This window comes from Choloepus didactylus, chromosome 7, assembly GCF_015220235.1.
Source record: "Choloepus didactylus isolate mChoDid1 chromosome 7, mChoDid1.pri, whole genome shotgun sequence".
In the NCBI taxonomy this organism is placed as follows: domain Eukaryota; kingdom Metazoa; phylum Chordata; class Mammalia; order Pilosa; family Megalonychidae; genus Choloepus; species Choloepus didactylus.
In genome coordinates, this window is record NC_051313.1 from 66,976,194 (window position 1) to 66,996,145 (window position 19,952).

A 19,952-nucleotide genomic window follows, 5' to 3' on the forward strand; every position below is an offset into this window, starting at 1 on the left:
AAAGAGCAATTACTATCTACCAAGTTGACTCCTGGACATCCTTTTGAGTTTAGCCCCAAATACCAATTCCTTGAATGGCTGGTAACTTCTTAGATAGGTCTGGTCCCTCCTATCATATGTTCTCATAGCATCTTTTACTTCTCCTTTTGTTGCATGCTGTGTGATTACATATTTATATAATTATTTAGTTATTTGTACAATTATACATTTTTTAATCTGATCAGGGTCAGCAGCTCTTTCGAGACAGTGTATTCCTATGATACAGCTTCCTGTCACCCTCCCCTCGCAAAGAATCTAGTCATCCTCATGGCTCAGTATCATTCCATATACCAGATTTCCCACTCACTTTTGACATTAAGAACACGTTTCTATACAATAAATGCACCCACATTGATATTTCCTATTATAAATAATTTTCCCCAATTTTCTAGGTCAACCATGATAGTTTTGTTTTCTTTTCTTTTTCTTAATTAAAGAAGTTGTGGGGTTTACAGAACAAACCATGCATAGCATACAGGATTCCCATACATCACCTACCACCAACACCTTGCTGTGGTGTGGAACGTGTTACAAACTGATGAAAGCACATTTTATAATCATTATTAACTATAGCCCATGGTTTAACTTAGGGTTCACTGTTCATGTAGTGCAGTTCCATGGATTTTCTCTAAAATTTTATTCTGGTAACAAATATACAACTTAAAATTCCCCATTTTAGCCAGTTTAAAATACGTAACTTAGCGCTGTTAATTACATTCACAATGTTGTGCTACTGTCATGACCATCCATACCAACACATTCCCATCATTCCAAACTGGAGCTCTGTGTGTATTTTAAGCCTTAACTGCCAACAGTGTTCTCTTGGGGGATAATAAGCTTATTTCTTTAGATTTTAAAGGAAGGTAAACGTGACTATAAATTGATATAAAACTGATATATAGCCAAATGTATCTTCTCACCCTTAAAAGACAAGAAGTCAGGATTCAGTGGTTTGCCCCAAGCAGTTGGGCTATGTTCCACTTAGTGCTCTTGCCCTCACTTATAAATTGCCCCAAGGCTTAAAAATACTTAAGGTGTTGTAACTGCTAATCTGTAAGAGACTTTCCAAAAACTCTGTCATAATTTGGAATCAGAACTTGGTCTTCCACTCCAGACATTTCCACATAGTGTGTGCTCCATGCTCCATTGCTTAACAAAGTGACTGGAATGATGACTTCTTAACAAAGTGATTGGAATGGTGACTTCTTGTGGGAATCAGTCGCTAAGACTACTCACTGTTGAATACAAACACACAGCCCTGTAGATGACCACTCTGGGAAAACCTTCTCCAGCTAAATTCTTATTTTTTTCTTAAAAAGCCCAAACAAACAACTTATACTATTTAACAACAAGATTTATAATAGCTCAAGTTTAGGATTAATGGTTAAGTTTACAAGGGTTTAGTGAGTTTTTAAAACAATTTATTGTAAAGTAAAACTAATATTACAGAATATTTGGCCAATGGAGAAAAAGTCATCCATAATTCCCACCACCCTGATAATGGTAATTGACCAATATAATTTCTGTGGATTTTTGAAAATAGACGTATAAGTAGCAATGAGGGAGAAACTGGGCAGCATAATTTTAGAGAGAAAACTATTTTCTGTTTAGCAAAACAAGAATCCAACAGGGAAATAAGGAGAGCAATCTCATCCTAATGTTGGTGACGGTGACCCCTGTTCCTCCTCTTTCCTCAAAAGTGAGGTAAGGCAGTGCCATCAGGGAAGACAGGCTCCCCAACATAGACCAGGTGGGTGGGGGCAGAGAGAGAAAGAGTGAGCCTAATTTTTTGCTTAAAAATAGCAGGAGACTTATAGTTCCATTAATAATCATCACCCCTATCCATTTCCATACCTTAAATTCACCCTTACTAATATATCTGAACATTGTAGGTTATCATTTCCACTTCACTAGGTTCTGTCTATCACTAGGCCCCCAATTCTACGTTATAAGACATTGATTTTACATTGTTCAGGGAGTTCATAGAAGTGATAACACACAACATCTCTCCTTTGGTGTCTGACTTATTCACTCAGCATTATATCTTCAAGGTGCATGCATGTTACCATAGTTTCAGGACCTCATTCCTTCTTTCTGCTGATAGTATTCCATTGTATGTATATACCACAATTTGTTTATCACTCATCTGTTGAAGGACACTTGGATTGTTTTGCTCTCTTGCCAATTGTGAACAATGCCATATGAACGTCAGTGTACAAATGTCCGTTCGTGTCACTGCTTTTCAGATCTTCTGGATATATACTGAGAAGTAGAATTGCCGGATCATAGGGTAATTTGATATCTAGTTTTCTGAGAAACTGCCAAACTGTCTTCCACAGCAGCTGTTGCAATTATACATTCCCACCAGAAATGACTGCGTTCCAATTCTCCACATCTTCTCCAGCATTTGTTGTTTCCTGTTGTTTAATGGCAGCCGTTCTTATTAGCGTGAGATGGTATCTCATTGTGGTTTGATCTGCATTTCTCTAATAGCTAGTGAAGATTAACATTTTTCATGTGTTTTTTTAGCCATTTGTATTTTCCTTTTCAGAAAAAAATGCCTATTCATATCTTTTGCCCATTTTATAATTGGTTTTGGTTAGTACTATATTGTTGAGTTGTAGGATTTCTTGTATGTGCAAGATATCAGTCTCTTATCAGATATATGGTGTTCTAGTTTGCTAATACTGCCAGAATGCAAAATACCAGAACTGGACTGGCTTTTATAAAAGGGGTTTATTTGGTTACACGGTTGCTGTCTTAAGGCCATAAAGTGTCCATCAACAATCGGGAATCTTCACTGGAGAAAGGCCAATGGCATGCGGAAAACCTCTGTTAGCTGGGAAGGCATGTGACTGGCATCTGCTTGCTCCCAGGTTGCATTTCATATGTTTCCAGGAAATTGTCCATTTCCACTACATTATCCAGTTTGTTGCCATACAGTTGTTCACAGTATCCTCTTATAATTTTTTTAATTTCCTTGGGATCTGCAGTAATGTCACCTTTCTCATTCATTATTTTGTTTATATGGGTCTTTCTCTCTTTTTTGATTTTGTCAGTCTAGCTAGGGGCTTGTCAATCTTGTCGATCTTCTCAAAGAACCAACTTTTGGTGATATTTATCCTCTCTATTGTTTTTTTGTTCTCTATGTCATTTATTTCTGCTTTAATCCTTGTTATATTTTTTTCTTCTACTTGATTTAGGATTGGTTTGCTGTTCATTTTCTAGCTTCTTCAGTTGATCCATTAGTTCTTTGATTTTGGCTCTTTCTTGCTTTTTAATATATGTGTTTAGTGCTATAAATTTCCCCCTCAGTACTGCTTTTGCTGCATCCCATAGGTTTTGGTATGTTGTGTTCTCATTTTCATTCGTCTCTATATATTTAGCAATTTCTCTTGCTATTTCTTCGTTAACCCACTGATTGTTTAGGAGTGTGTTGTTTAACCTCCAAGTATTTGTGAATTTTCTAAGTTTCTGATGGTCATTGACTTCTAATTGTATTCCATTGTGGTCAGAGAATAATTTCAATCTTTTTAAATTTATTGAGGCTTGTTTTATGTCCCAGTGTATGATCTATTCTGGAGAAAGTTCCGTGAGCACTAGAGAAGTATGTGTATCCTGGTGATTTGGGATGTAATGTTCTGTATATGTCTGTTAAATCTAATTCATTTATCAGATTGTTTAGGTTTTCAGTTTCCTTACTGGTCTTCTGTCTGGTTGATCTCTCTATAGGAGAGAGTGATGAGTTGATGTCTCCACAATTATTGTGGAAACATCAATTGCTTCCTTTAGTTTTTCCAGTTTTTGTCTCATGTATTTTGTGGCACCTTGATTGGTGCATAAACATTTATGATTATTATTTCTTCTTGTTGAATTACTCCTTTTATTAATATGTAGTGGCCTTCTTTGTCTCTCATAACATCCTTACATTTAAAGTCTATTTTATCTGAGATTAATATTGCTACACCTGCTTTCTTTTGGCTGTAGCTTACATGAAATATTTTTTTCCATCCTTTCACTTTCAATTTCTTTGTGTCCCTGTGTCTAAGATGAGTCTCTTGTATGCAACATATTGATGGTTCATTTTTTTAATCCATTCTGTGAATCTATATCTTTTAATTGGGGAGTTTAATCCATTTACATTCAACGTTATAACCGTGAAGACATTTCTTGAATCAGCCATCTTATCCTTTGGTTTATGTTTGTCATATATATTTTTCCCCTCTCTCTATTAATATCCTTTAATGTAGCCATACCGAATCTCTTTAGTACTGAACCTTTCTCCAAGTCTCTCTCTCCTTTCTTTGTTTCTCTGTCTGTAGGGCTCACTTTAGTATCTCCAGTAGGGCAGGTCTCTTGTTAGCAAATTCTCTCAGCATTTGTCTGTGAAAAAATTAAGCTCTCCCTCAAATTCAAAGGAGAGCTTTGCTGGATAAAGTATTCTTGGTTGGAAATTTTTCTCACTCAGAATTTTAAATATGTCATGCCACTGCCTTCTTTCCTCCATGGTGGCTGCTGAGTAGTCACTACTTAGTCTTATGCTGTTTCCTTTGTATGTGGTGAATTGCTTTTCTCTTGCTGCTTTCAGAACTTGCTCCTTCTCTTCTGTGTTTGAAAGTGTGATCAGAATATGTCTTGGAGTGTGTTTATTTGGATTTATTCCATTTGGAGTTCGCTGGGCATTTATGATTTGTGTATTTCTGGTGTTTAGAAGATTTGGGAAGTTTTCCCCAACAATTTCTTTGAATACTCTTCCTAGACCTTTACCCTTTTCTTCCCCTTCTGGAACACCAATGAGTCTTATATTCGGACGTTTTGTATCATCTATCATATCCCTGAGGTCCATTTTGATTTTTTTGATTTTTTTCCCCATTCTTTCTTTTGTGCTTTCATTTTCCATTTTGTCATCTTCCAGGTCACTGATTTGTTGTTCGACTTCCTCTAGTCTTGTACTATGAGTGTCCAGAATCTTTTTAATTTGGTCAACAGTTTCTTTAATTTCCATAAGATATCTATTTTTTATTTAGTCTTGCAATGTCTTCTTTATGCTCTTCTAGGGTCTTCTTGATATCCTTTCTATCCCGTACTATGGTCTCATTGTTCATCTTTAGTTCTTTGATTAGTTGCTCTAGGGACTGTGTCTCTTCTGATCTTTTGATTTGGGTGTTTGGGCTTGGGTTATCCAAGTTGTCTGGTTTTCTCATATGCTTTAGAATTTTCTGTTGTTTTTGGCCTCTTGGCATTGGCTTAACTTGATAGGGTTCTTTTAGGATTTGTAGACCAATTGAAGTCCTTATCTCTAATTTATCAGATCTACAGCTTCGTGGAGTACACTTTCTCTAACTAACCAGCAGGTGGCGTCCACGAGCCACCTGTTCTCCACAAGCCAGTTCTCCCCTGCTTAGCCTTTTTGGTGAGGGGGGAGTGAGTCTTGTGGGGTCCAATTGGTTTGTACCAAGCTTGCGTGTGTAGTTGGTGTTGCCTGCCCTGTATGTGGGGCGTGTTTCTGGGCAGTCGGGGAGGGGGGGTGGCCCTAACAATCAAATCTCCCTGATGATCCTAGAGTTTTAAAGCTGCTGCAATAGTCTAATCCTTCAGTTCAGTCCTGCCACAGTTTGTCCTCTGCCACTGACCCACAAGTCCTTGGTATTGGCGTATGGCTCCTGAGACTTGCAAGTGGGCCCCTCTTCCAGGCTGTGCACCCCGGATCCTCTGTTGAGGGATGACTGTGCTATGTCACAGGTGAGTGCCGTACCCCCAGGGCAGTTCGGGCTGCTGGGCTGTTGTAGGGAGGCTCCCAGTCTGCTGAAATGATGGCTGAATGAGGGCTTTGTTAATTCCCACTGCTCCACCCTTCCCAGCTCTGGGACATTCAGCTGAGGTTGCAGGGAAGGCTAATGTCCACGCCCAGTTTTGTGGTGTGTGCCTGTTATTTGAAGCACTTCCGTCACACTGGGTTGTCTGGGGCAGCTCGGGCTATGGGGCTGGCGATGGGCAGGAGTGTTTCCTGTCCACCAGGATGATGGCTGTGAGCGGACACCCCCCTTTTCTTGGGAAGTTGTGGTGTTTAGTGAATTTTCTCAGCCACTGGATTATTTTGTCTCAGAGCTCTCTTAGTTCTGCTCTTGTCTTGACCTGCCCAAATTGCAAGTCTTTGAGGCTTTCTGTATTGGGCTTCTTAAAGTAATTGTTTTAGAAACAGAAAAAAAAAAGATAAAAAAAATAAAAAGCCCTCCTGGCAGATCTAATGGTTTATTGAAATGCTAAGAGACAAAGCATTTAGGGCCATTAAGGAAAGATCCAGGGGGCAGAGAGATCAGTTTTTCTTCAGGATTTGCATATGAGCCTCAGGGCTGAGCTCTGCCCTTCCCCTTTCTGTGTTCACCAGAACTCCAAAAAGCCTCCGCTTTTATTTTTGAACTTTTCTTGCTGTTTTTTGCTATGCCTATCTCCTCTCTGCTGGGCTGGCTGCTCTCAGATTCTCTGGTGTCTGGTCTCAGTCTATCTATGGTTGGAGTTTGCATCAGTAGAATGAGTTTCCGATAAGAGCTGCCACTGCAGTTCTCCCTTCTCCTTCCCAGTGCTGACAGCCCCTCCTCCCACGGGACTGAGCCTGGCAGGGAGGGGCGCGGGTCCCCTGGCCACAAAAACTTACAGATTTCGCTGATCTCAGCAGTTCGACATGTTCATGAGTGTTGTATGAAGTATGCCCAAAGTCAAATTGCTCTGCAGTGTCCAGTCCACGCAGTTCCTGTCTTTCTATATACTTTCCTGGAGGAGTAACTAAAACATACAGCTCACCAATCTGCCATCTTGTCCCACCCCTTCACCTTTTTAACAACGTCTTTTGAGGCACAGAAGCTTTTGATTTTGAGGAGTTTTCATGTATATATATTTTTTTCTTTTGTTGCTTGTGCTTTGGGTGTAAGGTCTAAGAACATACCTCTATTAGTAGGTCTTGAAGATATTTCCCTATATTATTTTCTACGGGTTTTATTGTGCTGTCTCTTATATTGAGGTCTGATCCAATATGAGTTAATTTTTGTATAGGGTGTGAGGCAGGGGTCCTCCTTCATTCTTTTGGATATGGATATCCAGTTCTCCCAGCCCCAATTTTGAAGAAGACTGTCCTTGTCCCAGTTTAGTGGATTTGGGAGCTTTATCAAAAATCAGTCAACCATAGATCTTGGGTTCTATTTCCAAACTCTCAATTTGATTCCATTGATCAATATGTCTATCTTTGTGCCATTGGTTGTTTAAAGGCATGTATCCCAAAGATCAGCACAACAAATACAGATAGGTGCTTGCATGATATAATTCTAAGGTATGACACTGGTAAAAAGTTGACAAACAGAGTGGTATATGGGAAAAATCTACCTATTGCATACTAGAGACTATAATTAATAGGAATACCTTACTAGTACCACACAAATACTAGGGACAAATAATTAAGGGCTGAAAAGAGCTATGGGGTGTTTTGGGTCATTAGAATTGTTGAAAATGGAGAGTAATGAGAATTGTACAACTAAATGATGATAATGTGAGATATGGATGGATTATCGTGGACATAACATATGCTGTGTGAACTTAGGAACCCCCTACTTTAAAGTCAAGTCCTTGATCTTGAGGCTTGCTCGGGTGAAACTCATGGTTTCATAACTATAGGGGAGGCTAAGCCCACCTATAATTATGCCTAGGAGTCACCTCCAGAGAATCTCTTTTGTTGCTCAAATGTGGACTTTTTGTCCCTAAGCCCAACTCTGCAAATAAATTCATCACTTTCCTCCCAACATGGGACAACCTCCAGGTATGTGAGTTTCCCTGGCAACATGGGACACAGATTCTGGGAGGGAGCCTGACTCTGGCATCGAGGGGTTGAGAATGCCATTTTGACCAAAAGGGGAGTAAAGAAAGGCAACAAATTAGGTTTTCAATGGCTAAGATAACTTAAATAGAGTCAAGAGGCTGTCCTGGAGGTTACTCCTAAACAAGCTTCAGCTAGATATGCCAAATGGCTACAGTATCATAAGCTCAAGTCAACAGTAGTCCCCAAAACCCTAAAGAATACCCAGGTCCCTATTTGAGACTCTATAAAAGTTTCACTTACTAAGTTTATTCTTCGGAAACTTAAATCCTCCAGAAAGCTCCTATGCCAGCTAAGTCCCCAAACCCAGAGGCAACAGCCTCTTCAAGAACATCAACCAGATGTGTCCCCTTTCCCCATAATGTTGACACCCCTTTTCAACATGAACAAGTTAGGGTGGTCACTGCCCTAGATATCCTCAAAGATTGGGAAAAGTGATTAAACTAGAGGAAGGGGGTAACAAACAGACAAGATAGAATTTAACAAAGGATTATGAATACTGAATCTCTATGTAATTTTCTTTTTCTTAGTTGCTACATATTAGAAAAGCTAGAGGGAAAGAACTGAAATGATGGAACTGTAACCCAAAACATTTTTCAAAATTTTCTCTACAGCTACTTATTAAATTGTAATTTGAAAGTTATCATCTTTTTGTATATATGTTATATTTCATAATAAGGAAACAACTGAAGCTGTGGAACTGTAACCCATAGCATTCTTTGAAATTTGCTCTCAACTTGTAAACTGCACTTGGGAAATTATCACTTTATGTATATATGTTATATTCCCACAACAAAAAAATGATTAAAAAAATAATGGGAGATGTGTTTGTATGGATCCACTCCTGGATATTCTGTTCTGTTCCACTGTTCTATATATCTATCTCTGACAATACAACACTGTCTTAGTTAACCTACCTCTATTTTATGTCTTAAAATTTGGTAGACTGCAATACTAAAGGTCAATAATGTATGAGAGGGGGTTAGGGGTATGGATGTTTGGGGTTTTCTTTTTCTTTTCTTTTTTTTTTTTCTGGAGTATGCAGATGTTCTGAGGATGATCATGGTGATGGATGCACAACTGTGTGATTATACTGTGAACCACTGATTGTATACTTTGGATGGATTGTATGGTATGTGAATATAGCTCAATAAAATTATATTAAAAACAGTGTGAGAAATTTCAAGTTTCAGGGATAGACTTGGAAAAAAGGGGGTGGAGACACGAGTAGGAAAAATAAAGAGAACAGCAAGTGGAAGAAGGATGGAAACTGGGGGGATGGGTGGGCCGAGGAAGTTAACCAGTGAGAAAAGATTTGTGATGTTCAGCTGATTACAGTATGGATTATACATTCTTAAGAAAGTTATAAATTTTTTATAATCCACCCTTTATCATTTAATATAAATCATATGCATTTCCCCTGATGCAGTTATTTGGAAATAAAGAATTGAATTTATCTTGGACCTACTACATTCTAGGGCCCAGTTCTATTCATATATTATCTCCCATAATCCAACAACTCTGAGACAGATGTATCATTATAAACTATTTTTTTAAAAATAAAGCTGAAGCTCATAGTAGATACATGTGCCAGTTTATGGATAATATTATGTCTCCCAGGAAAAAGCCATGTTCTTTGATGCAATTTTGTTGGCAGATTGATAAATCTTTTGATTAGGGTGTAACCTCTGATTGGATGTCTCCCATGGAGATATCTACCCACCCACTGCCGGTTAGTACCTTTGATTAGATTATTTCCATGGAGGTGTGGCCCCCACCCATTCAGGGTGGCTCTTGACTGATTTACTGAAGCATTTCAAAAGAGCCATGCAGGCCCAAACAGTGCTGCATCTTACAGAGACATTTTGAAGACGGCTGTTGAAAGCAGTGTTTTGCTGATGCTTTGGAGGTACTAGCCCAGAGTTGGCCCCGAGAAGCTGACACAGAGACATTTTGGAGAATGCCATTTTGAAACACAACCTGAGAGCAGCTAAGACTGACATTTTGGAGAACTGCTGCAGCCTAGAGAGGAACGTCCTGGGAGAAAGCCATTTTGAAACCAGAACTCCAGAGCAGATGCCAGCCACATGTCTTCCCAGCTAACCTAAGTTTTCTGGATGCCATTAGCCATCCTCCAGAGAAGGTACCCAATTTTTGATCCCTTACCTTGGACACTTTATGGCCTTAAGACAGTAACTGTGTAACCAAATAAACCCCCTTTTATAAAAGACAATCCATTTCCGGTATTTTGCATTCTGGTAGCATTAGCAAACTGACACAGTCCAAGGTCAGAGAGCCAGTAGGGACTACACCAGGAAGGAACTATGGGTCTGTTGGAGTCCAAAGCCCTTTCCACTGCCCATTGGAAGTTGCAGAAATGAGATCTTTCAGGGAAGACCATCATGCAGCAAAATAAAGGACACAAAAACGTCAGTCCTAAGAAGAGATTGTACCCTTATTGGTATGAGTGAGCTTGTGGTTTCACAGTAGTTGGCATCAGTTTACTTTTATAATTCAACCCTGCCAAATGAGCTGGACAGTTTCACAGTCATTCTTGTTAGATTTAGGTTTTAGAAAGTCCCATGTTGCCTTGGAAAGAAGTTTCTTGAGATGTCGCTAAAACAAATCAATGTTATGTGGCTGCAAAAATCACCAACAAGAAGGTTCTAACTTTGCACCATAAAGGAAGCCGGTGCTAGGACCAAGGCATGGCTAGAAGCTGACTCTAAGTTCCAGAGAGATCACTGGAACAAATAAATCCCTGTGCTAACCAAACTAAAAAAAATGAAAGGTCATCATCTTTGAAGCTACCAGACACAACTCCTTGGCTGATCCTCCCAGCTCACTTAATTAACCACAGACATCAAGCTGTCTTTATCTAAAGCCCAGACGAAATATCTTGGAGTGTGTTTCCTGCCAGTGGATGTGCTGTACAATCAGATAGTTCTCTTCTTCTAAAAGGCAAGGTTTTCTAATCTGCAAGGGTGAAAATTAATGGAGAGATTAACAATACTGATAACTACAATAAAGTCTTCCACCACCTCCCTTAGTCTAATGAAGCAGGGTTGTGTCACCCCTTCAGACTGCACACGTGGCTCCTGGCAGCAGCACAAAGAACAAGGTTCATCTGCTAATCATATTTATAATTACATTGTGAATGCCATTTATTTTGAACAATAAATTCTGTGGTCAATGATATCATGCATGTTCTCTAAATAAATGAGAAAGTTTGAATTTCATATTCAACAACATGTGCCTAAATCCAGAAGCAGTGAACATTAGGTACATAAATTGATCAATCAAATAAAGAAATCTTACTTTTAAAGGAGCTGCATCTGTCTGCATTCATTCAACAGTACTGGGCAACTGCCTTCCATACGTCAGCCACAGACAAGAGTCTGTGAACAGACACTTCCAGGCTGGTAAGGAAAGAAAAGTGAAGCCTGCTGAACTGGGAAGGAAAGAGGAGTTCAAGAGAGTTGAGGTTTCCGTAAAGCTGAAGACCAGCTCTAATAGGTGAGAAAGCTTTAAGGAGGTTTTGACAGGAGAGTCAGATAGTGGCATTTTAGAGATGGAGCAATTCTAGATGATAACCAAGTCTCAGCCTGTGGCCCCAGAACTGATGTCACTAAAATGGAGGTGACAGTCATTGGATTGAAGGGATCAAGGAACTCTGAGCTTCAGGTATTGGATCAGTCATCAGTATGGACATCCCATCAGGATGAAGGCAGAAGCTGGAACGGAGAGGAAGACAGTGATAGAATACCAAATTATCAGTAATATGAGGAATTGACTTGGGAGTCATTACATGGTTCAGGGTGGAAGCCAGAAGTTATGGGCCTCAAAGGATTAGAGGTATAATTAAATTCACTGTGGTAGCATAAGGAACTTATAAGGTGATCTACCACAAACGATCTTTTTAATTCCCCAAAGTCTGAAAAGTAAGCAATCAGCCTCTTTGCATAGATTATTTTCTAGGGAAGAGGATGTTAAAATGGAATGACTCATAGAATTAACACTCCTAACCCCTGTACTTTGCAGATTTTGCACTTCCTGGACTCAACCAAGACCACAGCTCCAGTCCAAAATTAAGCTAAAATATCAGGAGGTAAAACAGAGAGACAGCATCTTAGGAGTCTGCCTTCAAGATTTGCAAAAAAGAATAAACTGATGGCATATCTGCTTCAGGTTTCAACCTGCACTCATTTTACCACTTTTTTTTTTTCCAAAGCCAACAACAAGGACCAGTCCATGACTCTAGGATTTAACCCCTTTGGAGAAGGCATTTGCGTTCTAGCCGTCATCCTTGCAGCTTTGGTATTCTGTAAGCTTGGTCTGGGGCAGTTATCTCCTCTCTTCATTTGACATGAGAATGGGGTTATGTGTATATGCACAGTAACTGGAATAAAAAAAAAACAACCCAGAAAACCTTTCAACATTCCATGTTTGAAGGGGACAGTGGATGTGTGCTGAAATGGGTCTTTCAGCAAGATTTAAAATATCAAGAGATGCATTATGTTAGCTATATCATTTTAACTACATTTTTATTAACTAATCATATTTAGCAGACTAATTATTTTTACTTCATGCTAATTCCAACAATAATTCTGGAGTTTTTTTTTTTTCTTTTCACAAGGCTAAGAAAAGTTTTTTTAAACAAGCAAAATGTCTCATTCTTTATTGTTCTAGAATTACCTTTAAAATTTCTTCCTCAAAATGATGAGTATCAGAATCAAATATTTTCATGAGAACAACTTTTATCTGGTAAGTAATAATGAAATGTGAAATTGTATAGTAAAGAATTTGGCCTCAGTTCAAAGAGAGGTCTGGCCTTTGTCCCTGGTTGCTGGGAGGTAACCTTGAAACCGCTGACATTTTCTAAGTGGCTAGAGTATTTTTGTTATTCATGGTGGCCCCTTTGACCTGATAGTTAATGATAAGGAGGTGATTCCAGAAGAGGACTGGCCATCCAGAAAGCCCAGCCATGGGATAAGAGGGGTGGGGCTTGGAGCCACTTGATATCAGCTGGACCTCCAGGGAAGGGAGGGGAGCTGAAGATTTGAGTTCAACCTTCTAACTATGTGGCTAATGATTCAATCATTCATGCCTCCATAATGAAACTCCAACAAAAACCCTGCACGCCGAAGTTCAGGTGAGTGTCTCTGGTTGGCAGGACGCTGAACATTGTCATACTTCGATGTCGGGAGGGTAATGCATCCCTGAGGACGATGGAAGCTTTGTGTTTGGGACCCTCTCAGATTCCACCCTAAAAACCCCCTTGGACCTCACCCTATGGGTTTCTTCCTTTCACTGGTTCTAATCTGTAACCTTTCACTACAAAACTGTAATCATCAGTATAGTACTTACACGAGTTCTTTGAATTGTTCTAGTGAATTACTGAACTTGAGAGTGGCCATGGGAACCCCTAAAATTTGTAGCCATCTGGTCAGAAGTGAGGGTGACCCTGGGGACCCCCAAATTTGTGGCCGGTGTCTGAGGCAAGTTCAGGCTTATGGGGAACATTCCCTCAGACTTGGCAGCTTGGCCTAACTCTTTGTAGAAATAAATGACTAAGACCCTAAAGTCAGTTTTCTCATAGACTGTAAATATCTGCCTCAAGATTTATGGGTAAGTAAATTATAATTTTTATCCCCAAATCTTTCGTTCATCTATTCATTCATCATTAACTAAATTTCTCTACTAAGCAAAAAGCACATACTGTTCTGCAGGACTTCACTGGCCTGGTGACAGAAACAAAAGGATAGGCTGCAGAATTAATGGCAAGCACAGCCTTGACATTGGATCTTTTCACACCCAGCAGGGCCCAAATTGATGGCCACATGCCACAGTCTGTGGATGACCACTGGTGCAGTAAGATGCATCAACTAAGGTGGTGTAAAGATGAGTCCAGGGCACACTGGGAATGAGTTCAACATCTGAAAGAAGCGGTGAGTCTCCTCTGGTTGTTCATGTACTGTTTTGGTTGTACCTGGTTTAAACCTGAGTTTTTCAAAATGTGGCTTAGCTACAACACAATGACATCCATTTTAATGATTGGTAACTAGCATTAAAAAATGAAGCAATAGAAGAGAAAATACCAGGGTGCATTCCATGTGCTTTGGGAAGGTCTTTTTTTCAGTTGTGTGTGTGTTTTTTGTGTGTGTGTGCATGTGCACACATGCATGTACAGGGCCCTGGTGTAAAATGTCTTTCTTACTATGGATCCCAGTACAAAAATGTTGAAACTACTATTCTGAAGGATGAAGGTGGGAAGACAGATATCTAGCTCCCACCAGGTATGCTAGGATTAGCTTGCCTCAGAGAATAGCTAGTAGAAACCTCTGGGAAAAGGTTTTTCACAGGCTTTATCCACAGATCTGGGAAATAACTGAAATAAGAACAGCTAAAGTGCTAGGCTCTGTTCTAAGGTGCTTTACTTATATCCATTGATTACATTTATTAAGTCACAGGACCCTTTCTATCACCCTCATTCTACTGCTGAGAGAAAGCAGGCATAGACAGGTTAAGTAACTTTCCTGGGATCCCACTTGTGATGGTTAAGTTCAGGTGTCAACGTGGTTAGGTTATGGTGTCTAGTTGTTTGGTCAAGCAAGCACTGCCTGCTTGTTACTGTGAAGGTATTTCATAGATGGATTTGCATCATTAGTCAGTTGATTGCATCTATGGCTGATTGCATCTGCAATCAACAAAGGAGATTGCCCTCATCCAATCAGTTGGAGGTCTTAAAAGCCAGAACTGAGGATTTCAGGAGTCAGACAGAAGAGTTTCTGTCTCAACTTCAGCCAGTCAGCTTCTCTTGGGAAATTCAACTACACTTTCATCAGAGTTTCCAGCTTTTGGCCAACCCTAGGGAATTCGGACTTGCCAATTCCCATGGTGCCATGAGCCAATTCCTATAATAAATCTGTTTATGTATATAAAGGATATATATCTCCTGTTGATTCTATTTCTCTGGAGAACCATAACTAATACACCACCACTAGTCAGTCATACTCCAGAGTCTAAACTTCTACCCAGTGCTGCCCAATGACCTTTTCCAATGGAATTTTTCCTGGTCTTGAGTAAGGGGCCCCTCAGTACATCTAACCCTCCTGGAGTTACTTAAAGTGGCTCTCAGATGTTTGACATAACATTCATTACCCACACTAAGAAAAATTCCCATTACTGTCCACCACATACCAGTGTCCACATCACACACTTGCTGTGTACCTGGAGCTATTCTCACTACTTTAGATACATCTTTTTCCATCACATAATATTTATCCTTCCTACGAGCAATGTAAGCTCCTACTCTCTTTTAGTCTAGTCTGTTAAAAACAAAAACCTGCTAGTCATAACCCACTAAATTGATTTCAGAACCACTAATGGGTTAACTCAGTTTGAATTATTCTTCAGCCTATGTCTACAAAGAGGCAAATTACTTGTGAAAGAATTGAATTAGCATACATAAATATTAGCATTATTTTCTTAAGTGAAAGCCAGCTCCACTCTGAAACACTTCACCAGAGTCACAATTTTGACCGGCATATTACGTTATTTCTGATAAGCAGCCTCCACCACCACTGTATACCAAGCTACAGCACTTACAGTTTATAAATAGCCTTTACATACATCATCTCATAATTTTCACAACAATGCTAAGTGTGGAGCATTATCTGCCATTCTGAAGGGTTCAGGGGGTTAAGATCCCTGTTCATGGTCATTCAAGTGAATTAGGAATGAGGATGTCTGACTCAATATTGTGTTTCTTTCTTTTTTTACTTTTTATAATATGTATCTCTTTCTGATTGCAAAGTTATATGCATTCATTATTTTTTAAAAACTTAGAAAATATGCAAATGTGCTAAGAAGAAAATAAAAATTACCTTTTTGCCCTCCTTAGTGATAATTCTTTTTAACATATTTGGGTACTTGCTACTGTTTTGGGTATTTTTTATTTTTGTTTTTATAGAAATGGGAATCCCTTGGACAGCCCACAAAGGAAAGGAAGAAGCAGCAGCCTCTTCTGGGAAGGGCTGTTTTCTCCCCAACCAAAACCTCCCTTCCCACTTCTGGTAAAACCCTTCCACCAGGCAGGCCCCCTCCTCCTCCTCTTCTTGAATATACTTGAAAGTTACGTGCAGTCCACGGGGAAAGATTCATGGAGCCAGTTCAGATTTATAAAAAAAGAGATTCATGGAGCCAGTTCAGATTTATACAAAGATTTTTCTAACTAAAACTACCCAACAGCAAGCTGAGAAGGAACAAGAGCGAGCACGCGCTGTTCCCAAGGGCCATGTGGTTTCCAGAGCACTTACTACAGTCCCGGTTCGCAGTACAGTCAGGACTTCATCCCAGAGTTCCAGCTTCCTCTGCTACCTGTGCAACCTACAGACCAAACCCTGTCACCATGTGCTGTACAGACCTGTTTACTTTATTTTGTTCATGCTTAAAATTTTTTTTATGACGTGTTGCTTTTTGATATAAGCCTAACACAAAATGGCTTTTGGGTGGGGATCAGTAATCTTTTTGTTTTTTATATATAATATCTATATTTATGATATACATAATATATATATTTGTGATATATATAAATTAGTTGAATTTATTTATAGTCATGAAGCCAATAAATGATTGTTAGTAATATCTCCTGGAGTAAGATTTGCACATATTCCTATTCAATGTATTATATGTATATGTTAAATAGCAATCAAAACAATAAAAGTTACAAATGCAAAAAAAGTCAAAGTAAGAGAGCTAGACATCCTGGCCAGCATAATCCTTATGAAACAATTACCTGTATAAAGAAACGTGTTGGAGTGTCCTCCTACCACAACGTCCACACCCCTCACTTTCTGAGCAATGAGTTTATCCATTTCAAAACCGGAGTGTCCCAGCGCAATAATTTTGTTCACATTTAGTGTTCTTAGCTTATTTACTTCAGGCTGCAATGCAGTGATTTCATCTTCAAACACTAAATTATTTCCTAAGGAACAAAATAAAGAAAATGGACATTTATCAGCGTTTTTAAAATTATACTTCTTAAATGCATGCCAACATGCCAAGTATAAACACCTTCATTTATTAAAGCTCTTAAATTACTAAGTCCAAGAAGTATTTACGAATTAAATAACCCCCCAGAAAGCACCCCCAAATTCAAATCAGTATCACTAGTTACATTCTCTTAATGTTGCGTTAATTTAATATTCTCGATGCTATAATTTTGCCAGAACTAAATCTCAAACTATGATGCAGTTTCAGAACTGCATTTGTTTTTACCCATTTTTATATTTAAACTCCCATAATACCAATTCAGAAAATGCCTGAACACATAAGAACGACGTACAAATCAGTATTGGTAACTCGGAGCCTCTGTTTGCAAGTTCAGGATAATCAGTCTTCAAACTTAACAAAACTCTGTCACAAGTAGTCCTTGAATGCCAATTTTAAAGTCAGCTGATCACTCTGTCTTTGTCACTTGAGGATAATGTTCGCATTAGAGCAGTATGGAACTCTGCATTAAAGAGGGGTCTGACCCACATATCGCTGGAACTGGACATGTGGACGTTCTTCACTGGCCGCGTACAGCCCCAACGATTGCCTGTTGGCATAAGCTGATAAGGATATGCCTCACTGCAGAGCCAGGAGCTCTGTGTGCTGCAAGCACATGCTGCCTGGTGCAGTCAGCAGATCGGTTGCTCCCGCTATCTTGGTAGCTAACCCTTGGCAAGCCTTGAGGTCTTGCAGCATGTACTGGCACAGAAGTGACCACAAACACAGACAACATGCTGCCTTAAGGCCATGTCCAGTAACTCTGCTGCTAAGGAGTTCTCCAAATGATCCAGACACTCATGCGAAGTTCGAAAGACTCTCAGCAAAATGAAAATGCCAAAAAATTAATAACATCTCATAAAGTTAAAAACATCTCGTAATAACATTTCAAATCTCCAGGAGTCTGCAAACCCCAAGCTAAAAAGTATTAATCTCTCCCAAAAGCAATCAGATTGTTAAAAATACATTCTCTGTGATGTTTAGGAGTCTCTGTGTGCTTTGGTGGGAGAGCTCTTGCATCTTTAACATTAGTCATCCCGACACGTGTTAATGATTCTGGAAGATAAACAATAGGACTGAGTCATAGCCAGGGATGCCCCAGGCTGATGGCCTGAAAACCAGCAGCTTACAGATGTGTTGTGCTGGGCCTGCTGGGTTTACAGTGACTTACAGGCCATATTTAAAAATCAAGAGTTGCAATAGCTTTGCCATCACTGTCCACCATGAAAACATCAAGAATAACCTGGCTCACCCCAAAAAGCCCAGGGCTCCCCAGTCACTCCTCAGAGCCCTGTCATTTTTTCTGCAAGCTTTTCCCTGAGCATCCCTTTACAAGGACAAAGTGTGCCCTCCCCCATGCCACACTTGTCATTTCCTCCTGCTTAATTTTTCTCCACAGCGTTGACCACCTTCTGACAAGCCAAACATTTTATTTATGTATTCTCCCACTAAACATGTAAGCCTCAGTGGGCAGGGATCTTTTGGTTGGTATGTCTGGTGTTGAGAACCATGTCTGGTATGTAGACAGACATTTGGGTGAGAGAAAGAAAGAAGGAAATGAAGGAAGGAAAGAAAGATGGAAGGGAGGAAGGGAAGAAGGGAGGGAAGGAGGGAAGGAGAGATGGACAAAGAAAGTTAGTTGAGAACTTTAGATAACGTTCACATCCCCTTCTTTGGACTGGCTGGCAAGAAGGAATGTCAAAGTTTAGACACATCAGAAACCTACAGGACCAGGCATCACATATATAGGAAGCTCTGGGATGTATTTCAGTATGTTATAGGGAAGTTATGACACAGGACTTGCATTACCTAGCTAAAATAAATTAAATGTGCTAGAAATACAAGTTACCGCTATGGAAGTCCAGTCCTGTGGGCTGGATTAGGGGGCAGAGATCTGTAGAAAGAATCGCACAGGCTGCCGGGCCTGTGGTCTTGGAAGAAACAAGCATCTGAGAAACATTCTGTTCAACCCCTTTGCCACCTGCACTTATCCCTGCACAATCCAGTCCCTCTCTCCTGGGGGCTGTTGGAAAGAGCATCATCCCTTTGCATGCCCCCTCTGTTATAACCTGTTAAGGATATAAGGAGTGCTATCAAAAATCCTAGCTGAGGCAGTCTGACTTCCTCAGACCCCCTGTGTCTCTCCACCAACCACGCCCTTCCCACCTCCTCCTACCTTATTGTCGGTGGCTATTAAACAAGGGATAAGACTTTTCTCCAAATCAGACCTGAGCTCCTCAGCCAGGCCTTCAGCAGGCCCTATGGCCAAGTTCCAGCCCAGCGTTCCCTACGCATAATCCACACTCCAGGAAACAGAACCCCTTCCCATCTCTTGATGTTGTCCCCACACTTTGCTGCTGTTATGTATTCATTCCACCCAAACTGACTGAGAACTTACAGTGTACCAGGCACTCTGCAGGTTGTCAAAGCAGTAAACCAAGTAGATGAAGTCTCTATCCTCATTGAGCTTGCACCCTAGTAAGTGACTCTCATCTCACTTCTGGGATGCCCTTTGCCCCAAAATGCTTTATGAAGAGCCAAGAAGGCTCTTCACCAAGTCTACCTGACCCCCCCCCTCCACCCAGTTCCCCCCACCCCCCCCCACTTTGTTTATGGCTCTCTTTTTGCACTTCATCACAATCTATCTTAAATGAACTCAATCAAAAATCAGCGGATGGAATATAAATTATGGATGCACAGTTGGTTTTAGTGTTTGCTGCCTAATAAACATTTATTCAGTTTTCCAACAAATTTTCATCTTTATCCATAGATGAGAAGCTGGCCTGTACGTTAGATTCCACAGGCTCAGAGAGAGGAGACCCAGGCGCTGTCCTCAGGCTGCTCGGGCCAGTGTGGGAAGCGCAGATTAAGGACAAATGTGATGAGCCAAGTGGGCAGCATTCAGGAAGAGGTAGGCACTGGGGGTGCTGGGGGCCCCAGGGTAGGTGTGTCCAGGCTGGCAGTAACTGGGCAGCCGTCTTACCCCAGCCTTACCCAA

The 19,952-nt window shown here is 40.2% G+C and overlaps 1 protein-coding gene across 1 annotated transcript in view; it reads right to left on the reverse strand.

Moving 5' to 3' along the window:
- NT5E (5'-nucleotidase ecto) overlaps positions 1-19,952 on the reverse strand; it is a 59,441-nt gene that overhangs the window by 19,232 nt on the left and 20,257 nt on the right. Inside the window, exon 3 of the mRNA XM_037843730.1 lies at positions 16,701-16,889. Within this exon, the coding sequence (XP_037699658.1) occupies positions 16,701-16,889 (189 nt within the window). The remainder of the gene's footprint in view (positions 1-16,700; positions 16,890-19,952) is intronic.